This window comes from Gobius niger (genome assembly GCF_951799975.1).
Source record: "Gobius niger genome assembly, chromosome: 2".
NCBI lineage: Eukaryota > Metazoa > Chordata > Actinopteri > Gobiiformes > Gobiidae > Gobius > Gobius niger.
The window spans coordinates 13,653,808-13,679,313 of NC_136853.1; the positions used below are offsets into that span (position 1 = coordinate 13,653,808).

The window sequence follows — 25,506 nt, forward strand, 5'->3', positions numbered from 1 at the left end:
GTCGGCTAATGGGGACTTGGGGCAGGAGCTAATCAGGAAACTGATAATAGCACACAACACGGTATCACACAATTATGTTTATTCATTTTCCTGGCTGACTGTGCGCATCTGGGCCTGACTGACATGGATTTGTGGGGTCAGATATGAAGGGGGTTCATGGCCGATAGCCGATAGGTCATTTAACTTGAGGTTGTGTTTTGTTTTTTATCTCTCAAATAGCCTATAGTTAAACATGTATTATTATTGTAAAGGTTTCAATAATAGAAGTATATCTAGTAGAAGTCAGGGCGTGGAAGCGGGGCTGAGAAAAATTGACTCATCTTTCATGCGCAGCCTCATGTACTTCCTTCAGCATGTCAGCTGCATCATTTTCAAGCTCTTACAGGACAAACTGCAGACTTTATTCCACTGTGAGTTAAACATTGGCCCTGTCCCGAAAGAAAGAGAACATACTGCTGGCTCTGGTGTTGCAGAGCGCCACACTGGCCTCTACACACCTCAGACATGTGATCAAAACACCAGCACACCCAACAACCCACTTACTGTGTTTAGTGAAGATTGCACAGAGCGCACCACGTCAGTCTAGTCTAAAACCTGCATTTAGATGCACAACATTGGGCCCATTGAGTGTTGTCTGGTTTTAAGAGGCAGAGATGTGCATACCTTATTTGAAATGTTCACATCTACGTCGTTTCTGAGTCGCAATCACCTTGTCATTGAAGTCCGGTATTTTTTGAATAAAGTGTCATTTGATTGACAGCACAGCCATTGCATTCATAAGGAGCTTGCAAGGGCTCACTTTTCAGTTTTTCTCTGCAAATCATAGGGAAATATTGTATTGAGGAGCTGTGTTTCAGGAAATGTAGCCTTAAAGGGACTCTGAGGAGTTTAAAAAATGTTAAAAAAAATTATGTATTTTCCTCCCCCTACATGTTTTAACAATGTCCTAATGTGTAGAATGAGCCCAGACCTGTTCACCACAACTGCCTCTTAAATCCTGCACTGTCACTCAAAAATGTGTTACTTCGCGTCCGAATTGCCGTCATGCACGAGCTTAATATAGAAGGTGCAGTTACACGTATGACCTGAAGTGGCAGTTGTGAGTATAAAATGGCGAACTTGCATCTAGCCCCTTTAAAGTGCAGGAAAAGCTCTGGCTTTGATCATTATATCACAGAACTGAGTGGCTACTTGGACATTATTTGCCCCTCTGGCCGCCATGTCCATTCGTCAGAAAGTCCCTCTGCCTCTTGGCCAGCATGGTCTTTTGTTAAGTTATGGAGGAGGTAAACCTCGCCACGACTTGTGGTAAGTGCGTTTTAGGTGCGTGTTTGGAGAACAATGTACATAATATCAACATAAATAAGGGCAAAATTTATAACAGGAAAAGAAAGTCTGTATCGGAAAGCAAAGACATAAGACTGTGTGCTTGTTGTATTGAGACACTGTCCCATGAGTCATCATTCTGGATTCTGGTGGGCATAGCAGTGGACAAAGCACACGTGTGGAAATGTCCCTTGAGCCTCGCTTGCAGCAGACGATGTTCCATTCATTATAGCCGCTCAGTCGTATATTTGCACAATCATTTTATTTACCAGTTCCGATGGCTGGAGTTTTTACTATCCCTCTGTTATGGAGAGAGAGACAGAAACCTCTCTGCCACTGCGCTTGTGACATACCTAAGCACTATCACACACTGACTGATGCAGGCCACGTCTGTCGTCTTGTATTGCAACAGAGTCTTGTGATATTTCTTCATGTGTTGCCTTTTCATGAGCCGCAAACACACAGTCAAACAAGTTATATTGACTCGTTTTAGAACATTTTAATGTATCCCTCGCAAACTGCGTGCTTGACAGGTGGGCCGCTAACAGGCGATCTAAAAATAAACAGTGATCAAACAAGTCCAGAAACACGCGGATTCGTCTGATGCCCGCAGTGACAGCTCGTGTGCCCCACAGCTTTTCCTCACAATCTCGTTTTGTCTTTGTGCTAATGCAATGCCCCTGTTGGCAGACAATGTTTGCTTTGCCAAACATTGACAGCTTTACACAGTTTCCAATGGGAATCGCACTGCATTCATGTTTACTTATTTTCTCGATTAAATGTTTTGGTTCCTTGTTGAGACCATGCCTCGTCTTTGTTGCCGGCGCCAGCCCGAGGGGAGAATGGGCGGTGACAAGTGGCACACAGCAAGTGTAACGGTGTTGCCAGTGGTCATGTAGCTGTGGACAGATGGAGAGGACACAGTGTAACCCAGGCCACAGCTCGTTTACTTCGCACAATTCAACATTAACAGACATTCAAGACAATATTTGACAGTTTACAAAATAAAACACACACTCCTTCTCTTTTACATTACAAATCTGCACGACGCCAGTTTATAAAAGTCCACCAAATCACCAACAGCACATGTCCCTCAACTGCTCCTCCTCTTCTCAACCGCGCTCACACATACACAAGCATGCAGCATGGCAACATCAAAAGAAAGTGCCTTTGAAAATGGCGGTGAAATCGGTCTAACTGAAAAATAAACTTAGATTTGGGATAACATTTGACTCTAAATAGTCTGTAAGTACATAAAAATTGCTACAAAGCAACATACAATCTTTCTAACTAGTACCTTTCTAACTAGCTTTTCGTTTTACTGCATTCAACACGAAAAATACATCTTTCACTTTAACCAAATTATCGGACACTTTCAGAGTTTGTTCAGAATATAATTCTTCAAAACGTATAACTATATGTATGAACCAGCTCAGTTCTGAGCCTCTCTAGTCAACACAGTAGCGCCTACTGCACCTTCTACTGGTCATGATACAGACAATAGTGAACACAAAAGAAAATAGAGGGGGTGTTTGTTAAAGCAGTACTAAGTAACTCTTGCCCCTAGAGGCCATAAGCACAACTACAGGTGTCGTGGCAAGTTATTAACTAATAACTTATTAATTGTCTTGGAGAGTAAATACTACGCTGACAGGAAAGGCGAAGGGAGTGAGGGATATTGTGCATCCGATTATACAATGGAAATAATTTTTTTCACTCAAACTTGCCTGTAAATACTGTTTAAAGTGACGTTAGCCCGCAGTTAGCTTTGCCCGTTAGCATGTTAGCTTCTTCTTCGTGATTCCATTAGTGTGTATTGCTTGCGGCAGTCAAGTTGCAAACACGGTTTTCTGGCCAGAGACACCAGGGGAAGACCATCCAATCATCCCATAAACACTTGTACTACCCCCACAGGGACTACGAAAAGGATTTATTAAGGTAAACACGTTACTTAGTACTGCTTTAAAATATATAACTTTATATGTATTGTTTTTTCAACCTACCTATATTCACCAAAAAGGAGGGAAGGCAATAAAGTAAACTGCTAGCAACACTTTCTGTTAGCTTAGCCCATCAGCTGTCACTGTCTGCACCTGCTTTTATGTGTGGACAAACCAAATTTCTTTTTCATCTGAAAGTCTAAACGGTCCTTAATGAAATGAAAGTTGATTTCACTTTGGACTGCAGCCCTCAGGTGAAAAACTAAACTCACCGTTTTCATAAGCTTTTTTCAAGGTGCCTCTTTGTTCTTTCTTCTAGCTGCACCATCCCTCTCAGGGGTTCAGGTTTGCCACAGTGAGAGAAAGCAGCGCAGAGGACTACGTCAAAAAGAGTTTTCCTGAGATGCACGAGTACATGAGAAGATACAACGTCCCGGCCACTCCAGACGGCATCCACAATCTCAAGTAAGAAGTGGCTTAAGTCAAAGTTTGATCATGAATAATATCTTTTTTTTCCCTCCCTTCTTAAAATATCCCATGCAAGTCTACTTCTGTGTCACTGTTGGTGAACACACTCTCAAAACACTGTCAATCAAGTAAATACATTTCAATGGATGTTTTCTCCTATACTTCATAGTTTGACTTGTCCCTCAACGCTTTACTATTTTGACAACACATTCCCAATCGCCATGGTGCCATGATCAGTCGATCTGCATCTGCAAACATCTCAATGTCAACTAAGATTTGTTCAAAAAAATCAGCATGTATCACCCACCAAACGAGTCCTCTGGCTTTCAAAGATCTCTCACATCTTTTATCTGTTCTTGCCGTCATTGGCTGAACAACAGCTGTATAATGCTGAAGAGGGAGTCTGAGCGGTGTATCCCCACTAAAAAAGTCCATCCTTGCATTTGTCATTCGCTCCTGTATGCCAGTTGACATTCCAATCTCGGCGACTCTTTACCCTCCATCACTGCCATCTTAAGCTGCTTCGACATTCCCTTGGCATCCCCCGTGGAGCGTAACCTAAGAAAAGGCTTGCCCAGGAGAGGGGGAGGGCACCGCATTAGAATGGATGACACCAGATTTTTCACTGAGCTTGTAAAATGCTGATTAGAAAGTTCAAAGAAAAAAAGGGTCTGAAAGGAAATTACAAGCGAGAAACAAGACTTGGGTACAAGGGTGGCACAGTGTAACATTAAGTGCACAGGGGACAGTGGGAGTGGAAGAAAAAAGGCTGATTGCTGCTAACTGGTGTCAAGGGAAACTCTAGCAATTTCTCTTGCAGACGTCAGACACATTTATTATGGTAAATGGACTCAACTTAGTGCTTTTCTACCTTTATCAGGCCCAAAAGCGCATTACAGTAAGGAACCAGTCACCCATTCACACTCTAATTCATACACCAATGTACACAGACACTGGAGGCAAGTAGGGTGAAGTGTCTTGCCCTGCACCCTGCTGTGGAGCTTGATCCGGCCAACTGCTATTTTGGGGCACTGCCATGTCCTATGGATCTTTAACTATGCCCCAATGGTCTACAACAGGATCTCCCCAGCATTTAAGCCTATATCCATACACTTGAAAAAAGGGCGATGCCGGTGGACTATGGCTAGTCTAGGTTAGCCCAGTTGGCATGAACAATCGCCTACAGCTCACTGTTGATGAAAAGTCTACATTAAACCACACATGTGTCAAGGACACAATGACAGTGTGCATTTTGCAGGAGCTGGGATTTGAACCCACAACCTTCCGCTCGCGAGACCACCCGGTCTACCAACTGCGCCACCGTCGTCTCTCCATTTATAGTAGTATAGTAGTAATAGTATAAGTTTCTCTCTGTCTTATGGAAGCCCATTTCTGCCATGTTTAAAAAATAAAAACCCAACAGGAAGACAAAACACTCCTACTACGAGTTTAAATCTTGAAATTACGACGTTTAAAACTCGTAATTAAGAGATTTAAACTCAGAATTATGAGTTTTTAAGATCCGTGATCATAGATGTCAGAACAAGGGTAACAGCAGCAGCGGAGCCACTGCCGGCGCAGATGTAAACAGAGTCATGGTGTTTTCAGATTTGGGACTTTTACAAAGACACACATCAGTGTTTCTTTTACCTAAACACCCAGGATTAAAGGCGGCGACAAGAAAACTTATTCCAGTGGCTGAATCTGCGATGGGAATCCTCTGTTTGGGATCATCAAGGCCCAAACACATGATTCACAAGCATTCCCAAAGGTAATGCTACAAGCTACAGTTCCGGTCAATGTGAAAACGAGAAATATGCATGAATAAAGTCAATAAAACCACCATCTACATAAAACATCCGTTTAATACTGATCACACACTGAGCCAGGCTGGTTGATTTTGTAGTTTATTGCTCACGTTTCATGTACATGTATTGGCCGCACCGGCGCAAACTAGCTTCTTAGCAGCTAGCTCCAATAATGGATCTTGTGGAAACAAGTATTACGCACTAATGACATCAATAAAGCTGGTAATTACATAAAGCAGCCTTAAGATGATCACACACTGAGTCGGGATTGACACATGTGTGGTTTATTGTAGACTTTTCATCGACAGTGAGCTGTAGGTGATTGTACATGCTAACCGGGCTAACCCAGACTAGCCATTGTCCACGGGCATCGCCCTTTTTTCAAGTGTATGGATATAGGCTTAAATGCTGGGGGGGGATCCTCTTGTAGACCATGGGGGTATAGTTAAAGATCCATAGGACATGGCAGTGCCCCAAAACAGCAGTTGGCCGGATCAAGCTCCACAGTTCAGACCGCACAAGACAGGAAAGAGAACGGCAACAACATCCAGATTTTCAAAGTAAAATAGGGCTGAGGTCTATGATCACAGATCCTGAAAATTCTGAATTCTGAATTTAAATCTTGAAATTCTATTTTTTAAAAGTCGTAATTTTGAGATTTAAACTTGACATTTTTTGTTTTAAAGGGACTATACAGAGTTTAAAAATTAAAAGATGAAGTATTTTCCTCCCCTACATGTTCCAGCAATGTGTAGAATGAGCCCAGACCAGACCACAACTGCCTCTAAAATACTGCACTGTCACTCAAAAAAGTGTTAATTCTGGTCCGAAGAGCCGTCATGCACGAGCTTAATATAGAAGCTGCAGTTACACGTATGACCTGAGGTGGCAGTAGTGAGCATAAAATGGCTAACTTGCATCTAGCCCCTTTAAACAAAGAATTATGATTTTGAAGTCTCGGAATTTCGACTTCCTGTTGGGGTTTTATTTTTTAAACATGGCGGAAACGGGCTTCCATACTGCCTGGATCCATACATGCAAATGTAAGGAGTATTCAGCTTTCAAATCCAAATCCAAATCCATTTTTGTCCATATGTTACCTTGATCTTTTCATGACAGTATGAACCACATGAGACTGATTATTGTTTTGCTCCTAAAACTAATATGTTTCCTTTGTTTTAAATGTTGTTGGGTTTTTTTTACAATTTGACAGCCAGGTCATCCCGCCTACACTTTATTGCTACACTTCAAACGTCATTCATTCTGCATTAAAACAACACATTCTGCCATTCGCCATTTAAAGTTACGTATGAAGCCTGTGTCAGTAAAGCCGCTCATCTCACAACTCCACGCTGATGCATTCCCCTTGTTCAGACGTCGCTGCCACTGCGTCCCAAAAGGCCCAAAAACTGTCTCCGCTTTCTTAAAATGATTAACTCTGTTGGCTTCAGCGTCGCCTTTCAATCCATGTTTACTTCCACAAACACAGCGCCCTGTGTCTAACGTCGTGTCCTCTTCTGTGTATGTGGATCCCTTTATGTCCTTTTTTATTGTACTTGAAAGCTGTTTGCACACCAGTGAGGGGCATTTGCAGTGTCCTTACCTTGAGATGCAGCTTCTTTTGTCATAATTTTGTCCCGGCCGTAGCAGTTATGTGAAGCAAAGTGTGAAACTTAAATTTAACAAATAGCTTTATCTCGGTTTCCAAATAGGGGCATCAGCGAATGCACTGATTAAAAACAGATGAGCATGCCATGAAGGAGTCTCTTTGACACTCTCAAACGCATTTAATAGCACAGTAATAGCACGTTTTTTAGAAAATGTATGGTCTTGAACTACCACACCATGCAATTTCCATATCACGCTAATACTGTGCTGTGGTAAAGTGCTAACAAAACGGATGACTGAGAGCTTGCACAATCTTTATCATAAAAATGCGGCACAATGTTCATAAGCATTATAAAATATAAACTCTCTGCCCAGTCATGCCTCGAAACCTACAATCTTGCACAGTCTTACTTTATCAAACTTGCTCACAACTATAGGAGTTTTGAAGCGAGTGAATATGACAGTGTTACCGGTGGTGCTCAAAAAATCACTCATGACTTTTTTAGATAGTTCTGTGAAAACATCTGGTGCATTGTAAAAGTTTTTTTTTGCGAACAATGCACCATGTTATTGCATTACAGGGACAACAGCGCTAACAGCTAAATGCTGCCAGTTGTAAATGATTGCTGCTTTGAGAAAGTGCTGGATGGAGATATTATCAGCCAGTGTTCTTTCTTTGGTGCGTATTGAAGTATTTTTTGGTCGCCTTGAGTGGAACTATTTTCTGGTAACAAAATGTGTTCATCAAAAAGAAAAAGAAAGACTGGTACAGTGTCTATTCGATATCATTCAAATTTCCCTTGGACTTTTTGGTTCACAGGTTTCATTTTGTTGATTTGGCATTAGTCCTACTTATGGGCTTTCAAATTGTGTAGGACAGTGTTGTGTTTTCCGAATGATGCAGTATTTCTTGGAAGTACAGATTGGAGCCATGCGGCAGATACAGAAGAAACAATCAAAGTGGACGGGGTTACACAAATTATGTGAATGAAGTGAAACATTACTTACAGTTTTGCCAATAAGTTGACTCACCCTGGTGGATTTTTTTTTTTTTTGCCATTTCTCAAAGAATTAGAATGAAACACAACAACTCGTGTGAATTCATTTCAAATCACCATAACAAAATAAAATGACCCTGCTGAAAAGTGTTCACAGCCCAGTCCCTAATACGTCTATTGCCCGCCTTATCATCAATGACAGCTTGGAGTCTGTTGTGGTTATATGTGGAGAAGGTTCTGTTATAATCTAATGGTAACATGGCATATTCTTCTTGGAACAAAGTCTCCAGCTCTCCCCACAGTGGTTCAATGATATTGTAGGAGCCGGTGGCATCAGCAAACCACCTCCATATTTCACAGTAGGTACGGTGCACTTTTCTTCATAGGCATCAACGGCCTTTCATCATAGGCCTTGTTGACAACAAGAATGGCCCAAAAAAAAGGAAAAAAAATACACAAGGGCTTGTAAACTTATTGGTACAACTGCATAAATGTGGCGAGTGGTTAGGGTGTTAGAATTTAAACATAATACACTTAAAAAAGAATTAAAATCATGAATAAACAAGCACTAAAGGACACACAGGTTCGTAATTGAATAACTGGCATATACAGTTCCAGTCAGAAAAATATAGTATTTCATTTATTTACGTTGTGTTAAGTTCAATAAATAAGTCAACATTAGTAAAACATGGTAACATTTCATTTGCATGGGAGTTCATGTTACAATCCATTACCAAACAGTAAAATGGAGGCAAGTTTTACAAACATCATATTGTGTCCATACAGATCCAGATGAAACATGGGCAGGACGTAACCCAGGCGAAAGGCTACAAAGAGGCGAGACAGCCATGGTGTTGTGGGAACCTATTTAAGAGAAGGAAATGTTCGGCTACGAAATGATCACTTTTACCACTGGCTTGATCTAGACTACATGTACCTTCTCCAAGTGCAGAGTCCGAGTGAGTCAGAGTGTTTGTGTCTGGACACAAACAACCAGAGCCAGGTCAGAGGCCGCCATAGCTGGTCATCTGTACACCGCGGTGCAGGCAGGAGCTAAAAGTGATACAATCACCTAATCAACACTGATTTTAAACAGTTACGATAAAGGGAATGCACTGGTTACCTGTGAGCCGCCCACAGCTAACGCTCCGTGACCTGGAAGAGGGATGTTTAGGCGGCGTGTGTGGGGCCGGTAACAATGAAAGCAGAGGACAGGACGCTATTTCTATTTTTGGGCTGGCGCCATCTAGTGGTGAGTCCAGCCTGCTACATATACGTATGTTTTTGATAAGAGAACAAAGTCGCAACATGCTCCAAAATGTTCCAACATGGTCCAAAAAGTTGAGATGGACTAAATGCAGGTTTACGCAAACATGTGGACAAAGCAGAAAACCACAAAAGGTTATTGCGGTTGATCAGAATTATTAAACATTATAACACGTTTAAAAGCTCAATAACATAAATTGGTAAACCCTAGGGCCTTGAAAGACCAAGGACATAATCTGCAACTTTAAGCCGATGGTAAAAAGGACCCAGGATTGGGTACGACGTGGGGAACGGCGTCCTTGATGAGAACTTAAAAAGCATGGAGTACAGGACTCTGCTGTCCCGGCAGGCTCTGGCTGTCTCCTCACATTTGATTTGTGAAGGCCTTGCTCACAGCGTAGTGACTTAATATCACACCTCTGTACTGCAGACAGGAGTGAGAAATACTAGTAAATTGGCTGAAAGTGGCTGACAGGCTCACAGTCATTTTAATGGCGTCAGGCCAGTCCATGTGCTGGAGAAACCACCGACGAGGCTGGGATCAGAGAAACCAAGTTCACACCAGGCAATCTCCACAGGAACATCGATTTGCGCCACATATTGCAAGAAAATGTTTCAAAGCTGAAGGCACCGTGCTTCGTGTTTGGTTTCATTTTTGCACGTTGTCTTATCAGCCTGTGTGACTTTTTTAATGTACTTCATTTTAAAGTTCTTGTAATAAAAAAACATAAAAACAAGTAAATCAAGCAACAACAAAAATCCCAGAGCAGAGCTAATCCTGTGCATACAAACCGGTACATGCCATTGCTCTTCTTTGCTTTTTAAAGCCCAGACTCATTCTGATCATTTCAGCACTCGAGATACCTCCAATAAACTCAGCTCTTACATTGCCTTTTAAACAGCTTCACTCTCTGCTCTGTTAGCAGTGGATGAGTGCAGGCTTTGTGAACCCTCCTGCACAGGCTCCATTCACTCCAGGTTCTCTTACCACTAAAATATGTACAATAGGATCTCCCCTGGGGCTGGTACTCCCCTGAAAATGAGATTCTTAATCTCAGTGGGACATTCCTGGTTAAATACAGGTTAAAATGAAAAATCAAAAATAATAATACCAAGTTGTAAAACATAAAACACCATTCCTAAGGGTTCCAAAAGTATTTCAATAGCCTGAATAATGCATAATGTAAGACCCATTACAGCTCTAGAACACAAAGCAAAAACAAAAACATCATCATTTATCTTTTTCATGTGTTTTATTTCTTTATTTTCTCTGATAAATGACCACAAGCATTTCACACTCTCCTGTTGATTTGGGAAATGCTCCTACACAATGCAGTCAGTGCGTGGTTTCACCTCATTTAGATTCTCAATGAAGCCAGAGCAAACTTTATTGTTTATTTTACGTATAGAGAAATGGATGTTACAGTGGAAGTCTCAGAATGTGTTGTGCATAATGCAGTTCGGCCTGGGATGACCAACACTGAGAGAGAGTGCTTGAAAACCTTGGACTGGATATTTAGTGGACAAGTGAGGGATGGCTTCAATTGCGTCACCATGTGAGACTTGGAGAGCGAAATTGAAAGATCTAAAGGAATGGAGAGGCAAAAGATGGGAGAAAAAGCAAAGTTGATCTAGTAATGCTAGTGTGTCCAGAAATGAAGAACTTAGATGTTGGGATGACAATGTAGATGGGATTAGTGACGGGCGGTGTCAAAAACTGGTTATGTACAAATATATAGGCTACGTTAAAATGATTTAACTGTGTCTATGTTAAATAATCACACAAATAAAGCAAGTCATCAAGTCATCCTTTTATGTCTATAATTACTCGATTTTATTATGCTAATTGGTATCAGTTCTCATTACCCGGCATCCATACATGGGTCAGTCTGTACACAACAGTTGGGGAATGTGCGTTTGGTGAAATCATCATTGAATGCTGTTTGGAAAAGGTCATGACCTATTAACACTTAGAGAGACTGGATGAATATGAAAAGTGTTGCATTTGTCCCACCAACTGGAACGATATTGCAGTGATTTGTGAATCTACTGTATGCATACAAAGTCATCAACGCACAATTACAAAGTACGATGGGCAAAACCTCCCAGGAATATAATTTATACCCATGAAAATCTTTGCAGCATCCTTTCAGACTTATTTTGTAGTCCACAATTCATAACCATCGCCATAAATGTCTTGGGCCTGAGTAGGAAATGTATCTCTTTCATTGTTCCTCTTTCACTTTTTTGACAGCTTCAGCATATGACACCTTCTGATTGACTTTAATTTTATTAACCTTTATCCTCCAATACTCTTCGGGGACAATCAGTAGAACCAGCCAGATGAGCTCCATCGCAGTGCAGGCCACATCCTTTCTCACACAATCTGCTTCTTCACATTCACTCTTTCCAGAGTTTGCACACTTACTCAGACCTTCGCATGGCCGTAATCCTGACAGACGTAACATCTGATTGGATTTCTTTCAAAAGGCCTCACACTGGGGCTGAACGCTATGGACAAAACTTCATATCTCAATATTCATGCCAGATATCTCGATATCGATACGATATAACTATGGGTTAGGTGAAAACCAATGGCCGCTGGCTGCTCTGCTTTGCGGCGATGACACTAGAGGCCGCCATTGCTGTAGAACCTCCATATAGCCGCTAGTCTCCCATTGGAATTCATTGGACTTTAGACACGTTAAAAACAACTTTAGAGCCTGGTCCCTAATTTTCTTAAACTTTCTACAGCTGGATATTCCTCCTGTGATAACGCTTGGTTAGTCACAATTAAAGAAACCAGGATGGTTTTCGTAAGAAAAATGTTCGAAATCTCGTACTAATAAGGGCCGGACTGTTAGCATTGGAGCTACGTGAACTACACGTCAAGCAAGGGCCGAGTCTACAGTGAAGATCCCGCCCTCTTGCCCTTTTTAGGAACAGGCTTCGTCAGTATCTGGTGAGGAGGAGCCTGTAAATCCGCCATGATTTCCCCCTCGAACATGGTCATTGTGGTAAACGGGGAGGATTGAGCAGGAGCTGTCTATACAGTCTATGGTGAAAACTAAGCATTTTTCAGAAAAATAAAATCGTAATCCAAAAGAGTGCAGTTTTATTGATGAAAATCTATATAGTTTATTTGCTTTTTCGATTTTTTAATATCTTGAATGTTCATAACTCGATATCAATACGACAACGATACATCTTTCAGCCCTACCTCACACCATATGCGACATTATCCAAAAACACTGAAACATAACGTCAAAGTCAAACATGACCAAGTGCTCTCTTGTCTTCAACCTTTGGAGTCAGGCGTTTAGCTTCAGTCAGTCCTGCAGTTTTCAAAGAGGACTTTTCTTTAACCCTGATACTGGCGACACAAAAGCCAAGTCACTTAATCAGAAACCGTGGACGTTACGATGAAACAATTATTCACTGACCAATCCTTTGCAAACTTTCCATCCCTCTTGTTATGACTGCTTTCCACTCATTGTGTTTGTCAAAAGTAGTAGATTTGGACATTTGGTTTTCTGTTTTGGAAAAAAATCACAATTCAATATATATATATGTTTAACAATCAGCTGTAATTAATGAGGAAAGTGTGTTGTCTGCTTGATGTTACAACAAATGCACTTTCAGTATTTTACTGAATTTTACAACTGCAAACATAAAATGCAGCTCACAGGTGTAACAAGTTGAGTTATAGACAGCATGCATTAAAAAAAAAGTATCACTAAATATATTCAAACTAAAGTAAGACCTCACATGACCCTTGGACTCTGGATTTGGCAATGGCTTGCATTTCCCCGTTTTCACATTATTCATACAACAATTGCCATCCCAAAGACCATTTAGATGTATGCATAATAGATACAGCCGAAGCCACAGCGCTGCACTTTGTTGTTGTGCATTTTCCTGTACCACCTTTTCCACTTACTCTGCATGTCCCCCGTGCGTTCCCAGGGCCGATCCGCAGAAGCTGGACGCATTCATCATGGACAAGGCTCTTTTGGATTATGAAGTGTCCATCGATGCAGACTGCAAAACGCTAACGGTCGGGAAACCATTTGCCATCGAAGGTAAGGACGCACCAGCGCACACGTTGCGGAGACGCTCTTTACGCGCGGAGCCGCTATCTATTTTTAATCGTCGCCAACTCCCCCGGCCTCCGAAATTTAAGACAATCCGCGTCTCAGCCGTACAAAATGCTTAATCTCGTGGCTTTCAAAAGATTATTTAGCGTTAGCCGTGCTGTTAATCTTCGGTCCATTTAGCAGGTTTCTTCCTCCCGCTGCGAGGACATTTCCCAAGCGGACACTTCCATTACTGGCCTCCGCTGCCGTGCATTCCACCGCTGCTGTTAATTACTTAATGCACCCCTAAGCTTTCGGCACACAATGCAAATCAATGAGCGCAATCCCAACAAAGTAAAAGGGTGCTTGCGTAATTGGCTCGCACTGAATCGGGATCTTTACCTGGAGACGATCCGCCGCTTGATGATTCCCTAACTTTTCTTTCGTTGTACGGTGCACACAATGGGAAGGCAGTGATGGAATGTAACAAAATTAAAGTGAGTTGCTTAAATACAAATGAACAACGCGTTACTTCTGAAGCATTTAAAATTAGTCTCGATCAAAGCTGCCCTGGGGCTTACTGATGGAGGCAGGGCAGCCCTTCTGTGCTAATGGGCTGCCCAAGAAAGATCCAATCACACCTACTCATTTTTATAGCCAGGTGGATGAAATTTATGGCCCAAGGTCACAAGAGGAGTATGCAAGGCTCTCAGAAGGGATCAAATTGCCCTCTCATTAAACAGGAGAACAGCTCATCCAGTTGTGCAACTAATCTTCCCTTTAATTATGTTTGCTTTATCTCTGCTTCACTTGCGCCTCAAAACTTCTGAAGTCGCCTATACCTGCACCAACACACAACCTCGTTTCCAACAATCTGTCCCACAAAGAAATGACACGGTTCAACTTTAATCACAGACCTCAAACCTTCACCCCAGCATCGGGATGGTCTTCAATAACAATTACTGAACACAGATCTGCAACTATACTGTAAGTCCTGTGGCAATACATTTGAAACAAATACTACATAATGGCTTTGATATTATGCTAATAATAATAAGCTACTTCTGGGGTCCAGAACTGTTCCATAGACAAGCATGGTTGAAAACACAACTCTATCTGAATCTTCTGCTGAAATAACAACCGATAAAAGGCCCTAAACGGTTTTACACCTAATTAGAATAATATAGCTCACCATTTCTCCAGGGAAAATGAAGATATTTTTATATTTAAAATAAGCCTTCATTGTGTAATGAAAGATACACAATTAAAAAATTACATCAGGTGTTACATCCAGTGTGTAAGCAGAAAAAAAAGGGGTGTGTCTCAAGCACTTCATGTACGAAAAAGGACACAAGCCTGAAATGTCACGAAAGGTGTCTGGAGTGGACCCTCTTTCCGTTGGATCCAGCACAAAACCTGCTTACTCTGGATGAGCCTTTTTCTATTTTGTTCTATTTCCTCACATATCCAAGGATGCAAGTGATGTTAAACTAGGACCATTGTCATAGCAATAAACCATTATCTTATGCTGTGCTCCAGCATAAGAACTGTGAAATTACGACTCTTGACCTCAGAGCTTTCAGCTGAATACACTTGTATGTAAACAAAACAGTGAATGCAACAGTTAGCTAATAGGAGACTAACGTGAATGTCTCTCCAAACTAGATATAATTCAAAATATAAGGTTTTATTCAGTGCATCAAATCGCCAAAAAAAGTTGCCAGTACTTTAGTATTTTTTTTTTCCAAGTGCGAGGTTGGAAATTTACCAGTTGCCTGGAACGCAGCATATGTTTGAATGTCCAAAAGTCTTCAAATGTTTATAAAAGGAAAAATTTCACTGTTATATAAAATAAAGGTTAAGCGCTTCCTTATTTTTATTGTTGTACAACAAAGCTTGTGGCTCTAGTTTAATGCTCGTCCAAACTGGACACAAGCAGCAGCTTTGACAATGGTCATTGTTGGTCCAAAGAATGCAAAGGAACATCCAGGATTCTTTAATTACTCCACAATAACACAATGTCTTCAAAACATTTACTGTAGTGTGTGAGTGGTTGGAGAGGCACAGACTGGCAGCCTCGCTTCCATCAGCCTACCCCAGGGCAGCTGTGGCTACAATAGTACCACCAGCAAGTATGGTGTGAATGATTAATGCATCAAATTGTAAAGCGACTGTGAGTATTTGGAAAAGCGCTATATAAGTCCAATGCATAATTATTAGGCCATACCGCCTTTGCTCTGCCCGATCCCGTCAGATCTCGGAAGCTAAGCCGGGAAGGGCCTGGTTTGTACTCGGATGGGAGACCGCTTGGGAACACCAGGACACCCGGGTGAATGTAGTGTGTGAGCAAGTGGTTGGTGGTGGTTGGAGATGGCACAGAATAGCAGCCTTGGTTCCATCAGTCTAACCCCAGGGCATCGAATTATTATTATCACTATTGTTACTATTATTCAGGTTTTACCCTCTGTTCCTCACCACCGGTGCAGACATTGACATCATGTCCTTTGTGTTTTGTAGGCTATGGCATCGGCCTGCCTCAGAACTCTCCGCTCACCTCTAACATCTCGGAGCTGGTGAGCCAGTACAAGTCTGATGGCTTCATGGACATGCTGCATGACAAATGGTACAAGGTGGTACCCTGCGGAAAACGCAGCTTCGCAGTCACTGAGGTAAGAGCAACTAATGCAAGAGGAAACATGATGGAAGGGTTAGTGTAGCGTGAAATATGCATTACCACACCAAATACATCTATCAATCAGTTCAACAACTGCCAAAGAGGTTTTGGCAAATGTGTCCGTCAAGCTAAATGCTCACACTGACAGAAACATATGGCTTTTCACATAGTGATTATGTGGGTGTGACAGGAGGTAATTGCGAAATAACTTTCCTTTTCTTGACAGAAGTTTAAGAAAGTATAATTCTAAATTAGCTAGCAAACATGCACTTTTTGTTCAATAGTGCATATATGGCGAGTGTTCTGCTTGTACTCAATCTTCCCTCTAAGCTGCTATTGTGCACTGCTCTCATGCTGTCATGCTTTGATCAGCTGTGTGTGAGGGGTTGCTGATTTTTTGACTTCTCTTTTGTACTTTTACACCTGAGCTTTCCAGTTATGACATATCTATTTGCCTCCATGTTACCAACCATGCTGATCCAAAATGTGTACCTCGAAGAACCCTTTATACCAGTCCACAGCTTTGCCGGGACTGCTGTACGTCCAATACTAGCTCAGACAAGTGTTTTTGCCGCCCCGCAACAAAACGCCCTTTAGCAAACACAAATTAAAATCACATTTGTTCATTGTCTTTGCTTGAGTGGCTGCTTCTGTTTATTTTCACTGACATTTCAGCCTGCCATAAGCTGCTCACGGGGCAGTTTAATTTGAAAGTCATTACATTCAAGTTCATAGGCTCTGTTTAAGTGCTCCAACGGCATCATCACCACAATTCTCTAAAATATTAACGTGAGCTTGTATTGTCTGGAAAGAGATGCCCGACAGGCTTGGCTACATGGATTTTGCTGATGGCAAAGTGTTTTATTAATGGGCATGTTCTAGATGCTATTGGCAGCTGTAGACATTTGAAAAGTTCAAAGTTCATTTATTCATCGTCATTTTTGGAGGGACATTTTAACATCAGCCTGTGTGGAGACAGAAAAGCCATTGTATAATGTACTGTATTCCAAAATAATTATAAGAAGTTGTAATAAGACAAATAACAATTGGTAAGAAATAAACACATAAATGTAACATAAGTACTTTTAGCCCCCCAAAAATATAGTATAAAGTGCAAACAAAGGTATTGAAGTCTACAAAAGCTTAATGATGCATGGCAACTATTTTCTAAGGTAGACTACATAAAACTGAGAAATCAAACAGTTAGGAACAGCAGGATGTGGGCTGTTCACAAATACAGCGGAAACCCAATAATTGACTTCAGAAAATGGCACAACAACACATTGACTATCTCCTGCACCCAATAGACAGTAAATCTAAAAGAGGCCCTTAAGGCCTTCATGATTCGTATGGACGTAAAGGGGCCCTGATGTTTTCCGAGGAAGTAAATGGCTTATGAATGGCATTATTGTTATTCAATCCCTACATTTGTAGCCACAGCTGTCGTGAGGCTGTAAAAAAGGGATGTAGTCACATACTTGGGCAAGGTGGGTGAAGTGTCTTGTCCATTTGTTTTTGTTTTTCTTCCTCTTCTTCATCAGTTCATTTATTTCAGGCAATGGCACAGAGGAGTACAAGATAATAATCCATATGTGTCATGTAGTGTGAACAGCAACATCAACATCTAATTCTGCCTGAAAGGGTGTGGGAAGAGAACTTCTTTAGCCAAGTGTGACCGTGGTAGAGCGGGTCGTCTCATGATCAAAAGGTCGGGGGTTGGAAATCCCGCCTCCTGAAGGTGTACACTGTCATTGTGTCCTTGGGCAAGACACTTTAGAGAGGGATATTGTACATCCAATTACACAATGGAGAAAAGTTTTTTCACTGAAACTTAGCTGTAAATTCTGTTTAAGTGGTGCTAGCCAGTTAGCTTTGCCTGCTTCTTCTTCGTGATTCCATTAGTGTGTATTGGTGACTCCTACCCGGTGGCAGCGAAGTTGCAATGGCGGTTTTCTGGACAGAGACACCAAGGGAGATGAAAGACCCCCCCAATCATCCCATTAACACTTGTATTAATAATAATAATAATAATAATAATGCATCGGTTTTATATAGCGCTTTTCTGGACACTCAAAGACGCTTTACATTGCACTATTCATTCACTCCATACTCGGTGGTGGTAAGCTACTATTGTAGCCACAGCTGCCCTGGGGTAGACTGACGGAAGCGAGGCAACCAGTCTGCGCCATCGGCCCCTCCGAACACCACCACTCACTCACTCGCTACATTCGCTAGGCTTCCTGGTGTTCCCAATTGGTCTCCCATCCAAGTACCAACCAGGCCCTTCCCTGCTTAGCTTCCAAGGTCTGACGGGATTGGGCAGAGCAAAGGCGGTATGGCCACAAGGGGTGGTATTATCCCCAGAGGGACTACGGAAAGGATTTATTAATGTAAACAAGTTACTAAGTACTGCTTTAATGAGTAAAATAAAGCACAACATACTACGGCACCTGCAGTGGCGCTTATGGCCTCTACGGGCCATAGCTACTTAGTACTGCTTTAATCCCCGCCTTAAAGGAATAGGCCACCGTTTTTACATACTGAGATATGTTCTTACCTTAGCTTTGACGAGTTCTTTAGGACCCGTCTGGTCTTATCCCCGTGCCTTCAATCACGTAAACACAGCGCAGACGGCGTTAGCATTTAGCCTCTCCCCCTCTCCACTATAGCTCCAAAACAGGTCAAGATAGAATAAATAAGGAAAACATGGAAGAGCTTGGTAGCTTCTATCTTGACCAGCTTTGGAGCTATAGTGGAGAGGGGGAGAGGCTAAATGCTAACGCCGTCTGCGCTGTGTTTACGTGACTGAAGGCACGGGTGAAGACCAGACGGGTCCTAAAGAACTCGTCAAAGCTAAGGTAAGAACATATCTCAGTATGTAAAAACGGTGGCCTATTCCTTTAACCAAACGCATTTTCTCCAGTTCTACCCAAATCTAAAAGCTTCTCAACTGCAGATTCAACAGCCTATTTGCACTAACTGCACATTGTCCTTCAAACAAATGAACTAACTGGAAGTGCAGGGAAGGGATTTGGGAATTTAAAAAAGAAAAAGAAAAAAATGTAAAAAGAAATTTGAATGCATGCACAATACTGTAAGTTGAACCCATCAGAGTCCCCAAGTCCAGTATTGGGCTGCATCAGATGCATATGCAAAGTCATTTCTTTTAAGGTTGCATATTCATTCATTTAAAGGTTGCATATACATTCATTTAAAGGTTGCATATACATTCATTTAAAGGTTGCATATACATTCATTTAAAGGTTGCATATACATTCATGAGACATTCATAATCCACTGAGCTAAGCCATATAGTTACAAAAATAAATAGCCAACAAAAATCTGTAATATGTATACTATCGAAACTGTTAAAATGTCAATATTATGAGTTTAATTCATACAGTATGAACTTGTTTATTGGTCAGAACTTTGTTGGCAACATGTTCAGTATTAAAAGCAACTGTGGCTACAGCATTTTTCTGCAAATAGCTTACTTTTAAAATTGTATTTTAGCGTATTTGGTCCATCAGCGTTTGCATTGTGTTGGCAACTCTACAATGCAGTCAAAACACCTTCAACAGGGAAAATTCATATGATTCAAACAGTATGAATTAGTGAGGAGCTGGCTCTGCTCAGGCCTGCTCAGCATTTTATTCCCTAATCTTTTATTCAGATAAATGCTACCGCTACAGCCGTGGGGCCGGGCCGCCGTGGAAAGATGAAAACGCTGATGGATTGGCCCGAGTGCGGCAGCCAAACTTATACTGGCACCCATACAACTCCCCATCACCCCCGCTGTTCTCATCCCCTACATCCAATAAAGAAATCAATACCAATAAATGGAATATTATTCAATTAGCCAACATTAAGCGGGCCAAATGAAACATTACCAAGAAATAAATTGTGATCAAAGGATTCAAGATTCCAATTCTGAGGCGCTCCTCGTCAGTTTGCTCCGCTGGTCTATGGAAATGAAATTATTAATGTGACAGAGTACATTCTAAGAAAGAGAGAACATTGTAAATTAGAAAATCAGACTGGAAGAGAGATCTTTGTTTTTGTCTTTTTGCTCAATCTTTATTTCCGATAGGGTACGTAAGATATTGAGAAAAAGATTAGAACAACGATATTCCAACTCCCAAGTGCTTCACTATAGCCATTGGTCACTTATTATGTGGGATGCTGAATAATACGCTCAAGAGTATTAAAGGAATGAATCACTTTCATTACCGTACATGTTTTATTTGTGGTGTGTGGTTAGGTGTGGATCTATATCAAAGCTGGTTCGAAAAACATTGGATTTTTTCCAGGACGTCTGGCCACAAACTTCTTCCACTGGCACGAAATTAAAGGGATATTTCAGGATTTTTGACTTAGGGCCTCATTTCCTAGTTATCCAGAGTGTTGCTGATTTCTGGAGATATTTTTTTTTGTAATTTATACAGTTCTTCTGTTTGGAGAGTTATGTGGCGCTAGGCTAATGCAAGGCATTTATAACGCCAGGCTAACCATATAAATGTCTGTGTCGATAGAAGAATTTTAACCATTTTGCATTTAAAATGACTTATATTTGAGCAGCATCAGCTTCGTGGTTGTATAAGCTACGCAGCGGCGGAGTGATCGGCCAGAAAATAGTCCCTCAAAATGCGATCATTCATGTGATGCAGGTCAGTTATATTCCAAAAATTATTCTATCGACACAGACATTTATATGGTAAGTCTGGTGTTATAAATGATTTGCCTCAGGTGCTCTGTGGAGTGTGTCAGACTGTTTTAATGCAGGCTAGCTGATACCATAGAAATGCGCTAGCCTTGCACTAGCCTAGCACCACGTAACTCTTCAAATATAAGAACTGCATGAATTACAACCAAAAAATATCTCCAGAAATCAGCAACACTCTGGATAACTAGGAGATGAGGCCCTATGTCAAAAATCCTGAAATATCCCTTTAATTGGGAGAATCAAATCTGACCCTCCAAATAGTGAATGTTGAACAGTATCCAGCTCTGGCTCACTGCATCTCATAGAGGAATCTAAAGTGATATGTATCAGTGTGTGTATTATTAGATATTAAAAATGTTCTTAAATGGGCTGGACTGACTTTTGACTTTGATTTTGACTTTGACTCGGACTTACATTCAGACTCAGTTTTAGCCAATGATGATTCAAGTCTTTCATAAAATTAAAACTTGACCTTCATTTTAATGACGTTGAAGACTTTATCACTTGACTTGTACATGACTCCTGAGTGACTTGGACTGGCACTCTAACAACGAGGACTTGAAAGTGACTTGGACTTGAGAAATAGTCACTAGGCTGCAACTCAAAATAATTCACACTGAACATATGGAAAGAAAGCTACAAGTGTTCAGTGAGAGGAGTCATAAAAATGGATGCATAATAAATTATGCATCCATGACTGGGTGCTGCCTGATGGTGCAGTATTATGAAGTATCTTAATAGAAAACCATAATAGACTGGTAACAGAATGAATGCAAATGAAGTTATGAGCGATAATCCCATCACGAGATCAGTGAGCAGGGAGTCATTTCATGTAGAGCACGAACACAAGAGGGAAATATTTAGAAAAATCGCTTTTTGCATTCATCTGGGCCACATAAATCCAATAAAACTTTCTATTTAAAAAGTACAAGAGGAACATTAACTACACCTCCAGACGACGATGCAAAAATCATTAAACAGTGGTGCTATTTGGCCAAGGGATAGTCAATTTTAAGAAATACAAATACCCAAGGCACTCACTGGTTAGATAAAATGCCACGGACAACTATTGAGTTCACATGGTTCATTTTGAATTCTGTTTTCCCTGTGAGAAAGGCCATTTGGTTGAGACGCATCGGGCTCTGTGTCCATTAAGACATGCTGCTCCAACCACTGAGCGCCATGGGTTCATTGCATTTTTAAAACTTTCTTTTTATTTAAGTTTGATCACTTAAAATGAGAAAAGGAAAAAGTATCTAAAATAGCTTTGATCTGCTTGGCGGACGTAGGTATAGCACTGGATGGTGGTAAACTACGGATAGCCAGTAGATTGGTCGAAGGGAGATAACCACTCCTATCCTGGTACTAACCAGCCCCAACCCTAATTCAGGCCTTCACAAGCAGGACACCACCTCATGACATCAATAAGTGGAAAAGAGTGATAAAGTGGTGGGGGGAGAGGGGGGGAACTGATGGATAATAAAAAGGACACAAGAGAAAAAATGGTCCAGGGAAAATAAATTGAATGGAACTCGATTGCTAAGAATATTCAAAGAAAAATGACCATGTCAAATAGGCAAACTAAACATTGGAGATGCAAATAAGTCCCTCTGGTACTTTACTATAATCTTACCTGAGTGATTACATGTGTTTGTTTTATAACTGTTTATATACCATTTGTTGATGTAACTACTTATTTTGTATATTAATGTATCATGTCACGTTTAATGTGGTTTCAAAGTGCTTTCAAAGAGACTCTTCTCCTCAATTTATTTTAACTGTGTTTATTTAAACTGGAGACTCTTTATATGAAGGGAAATAAGTGGCTGGCCAGACTAAGTGTTTCTTGCTCTATACGCTGATAGAGTAGGTGCACTGGACCCACAAGTCACGTCTAGACCCCACGATAAGACAAAAGAGTTGTCTTTATTTGCATACTTTAAAAAAAATAGCCTTGACAACAATTTTATCTAAACTAAAACTAGGGGCTAGGGGAAATGATATTTAGTGGGTTCCAGCATTTTTATTCTTATTATAATTTATTTATTTATGTATTTTTTATGAAAATGCAAAAATTGGCATGAGATCTATTATAGAAAACGCTATCTCAATGGCCGCCGCCTGGGCGCCGCCATGTTTATTTCCCATACCGACTTTGAAGCTAAGCAGGGACGGGCCTGGTTAGGACTGGGATGGGAGACCGTTTGGGAACACCAGGAAGCCTGGCGACAGTACTGAGTGTGTGCGTGGTTGGTGCTGCCGTGCGTGTGCGCGCATCCAAACAGGGCGGTGTGTGCGTATGTGTGTGTGTGCGCGCGCGTGTGTGCGTGTGTGTGTGTGTGTGTGTGTGTGTGCGTGTGCGTGTGTGTGTGTGTGCGTGCGCGCGTGTATGTGTGCGCGCGGATCCAACCAGGGCGATGTGTGTCATTGTCACTCACCGCTAACCTGCAGACGCTCCGCACAGGTACAGTTACATCCTCCAAAACACATCTGCGTGTCTTTGTTTCAGTCTCTCCTGCAGTGACCGAGGCTGTGGTTCATTTTACATCCAGGGCTGCGTAATGTTAGAGACGCAGACAAATGCGTAACATCCAATCCTGCCCATATACGTCTCCAAAGCTTTGTCTCCGAAAAAACAGTACACGCTAAACACGAGCCTCTAATCAAACGCGCTGCTCCGACTGATTTATCCTCCGTGTGCGTAAAAGCGAAAATGAAACTACTACTTAACGAGCGCATGGCCTGCACTGCGTAGTTTTTTTTCTTTTTTTTTACTTTGCTGCTGTACCATTTGTTTTCTATTTTGCTTTCACGTATTGTGAGCCCAGAGGTACATTTTATTCTAAAGCAGCTTTGAACGCATTGCCAATTTTATTGTAAGGTTATAAATACTGTCTAACAACGATCATTAGGCTATTTCAGTTCAAAACCTACTCATTATTTTTTTTATTGTACACTACCGTGATGCACCAAACCACAGGTCCTGCACCGTGACCCAAACCGTTAGAGCTGAACCCCTAATATTTATCCATAATTATTCCACTGTCTCTTGAATTCTATTCCCTGAGTTTAGCGAAAATATTGTCGATGTAGTTTATAAGAAAGGAGCACGGGTGCATCAAACACTCCAATTGCAGTTTGTTTGACATTATTTTTAGCATTCATTATTTTACACATTTGTAGTGGCCACAGTTTTTGGAATGGGTTGGGAACCACTGGTCTACAGCTGAACTGTGTGACGGGTTGGACATTTCTTTGTAATCACTCATAATCTCAGAATATCAAATGTGGACACTAGAGAGGCCCGGCCGAAGGCCGGGTCACAGCTAGTAAAATAATAAGATGTTTTCTAACTTTGATTTTGTCTTGTCTCCAGACGCTGCAGATGGGCATAAAGCACTTCTCTGGCCTGTTTGTGATGCTGTGTGTGGGCGTGGCCTTATCTCTCCTCACCACTATTGCAGAGCACATTGTCTTCAAGCTGGTCATCCCGCGAGTCAAGGAGCCACGCTTTAAATACTGGCTGCATACCAGTCAGGTACGCAGGCCATATGCGACTGTATAACTGTAGCCAAATGCACTGCACAATGTTTAAATGCAAGTAGAGGAATCTGTTCAGAAATACGGCTGGCAACGAACCAACCTCCTGCTCCAGCCATCCAGTCCAAGCACGTCTTGGAGGGTATTAAGCTGGTCCAGTGCTCTCCAACCGGGATGAAAAGCACACTGCTCCTCCTCCTACTGGGGAGTCTGTGGAGTGTGATCCCCTTGTAGTTGGAACACACTCTCGAGTTCCCCTTCTTAAACAGAGGGACACCCACCAGTCTGCCAATTTAGCACCTGGCCTCATAAATCAGACCTTAAAGGGACTAGGCTCTCATTCACCTCGCTGCCTTGCCACCAAGCTTTCCAACCACCTCAGTGACCTCAGCTACAGTGATAGAACCGTCCACCTTTGGGTCTGAGTCTCTTCTTCCTCTGTGGGAGATGTGATAGTGGGGTTGTGGATCCCTTGGAGTGTTCTTTCCACCATGCAACAGCAACTACAGTTGATAGCAGCTCCCCACCAACACTGGAAACCGTGTTGGAGAAGCACTGTCTTCCCCTTCAGAGGTGCGGGACGGATGCCAAAATTAATTTTAAGCTAACCGAAAGTAATAGCCTCCCTGAACTCGTTCCTGTCCTTGTGACCCGCCAGCTTTGGCTATAGGACTCCATCTTCAGCTTGTCAGTATTAGCTACTTCCACTGTCCTTCGCCAGGTCCGAGCAGCCATGTACTCCCGGACATGGACGAACGCTTTCTCCAGATCTACAAAACATGTGGACTGGTTGGGCGAACTCCCATGAAACCCTCGAACACCCGATGAAGGGTATAGAGCTGGTCCAGTGTGCCACAACCAGGGCGTAAACCGCACTGTTCCTCCTGGATCCAAGTTTCGACTCTCGGTTGGATTCTCCTCTCCAGCACCTGGAGTAGACCTTACCGGGGAGGCTGAGGAGTGTGATCCCCCTGCAGTTGGAACACACTCTCCAGTTGCCCTTCTTAAACAGACGGACCACCAACCCGGCCTGCCAATCAAAAAGCACCGTCCCTGACCGATGTTGCAGAGACTATAGG

At 41.8% G+C, this 25,506-nt stretch overlaps 1 protein-coding gene across 1 annotated transcript in view; it reads left to right on the forward strand.

The window, feature by feature from the left end:
* Nucleotides 1-25,506, forward strand: part of grin3a (glutamate receptor, ionotropic, N-methyl-D-aspartate 3A) — an 87,292-nt gene that overhangs the window by 45,666 nt on the left and 16,120 nt on the right. The window contains exons 5-8 of the mRNA XM_079582562.1: nucleotides 3,586-3,731; nucleotides 13,381-13,496; nucleotides 16,008-16,159; nucleotides 24,264-24,425. Of these exons, the coding sequence (XP_079438688.1) occupies nucleotides 3,586-3,731; nucleotides 13,381-13,496; nucleotides 16,008-16,159; nucleotides 24,264-24,425 (576 nt within the window). The remainder of the gene's footprint in view (nucleotides 1-3,585; nucleotides 3,732-13,380; nucleotides 13,497-16,007; nucleotides 16,160-24,263; nucleotides 24,426-25,506) is intronic.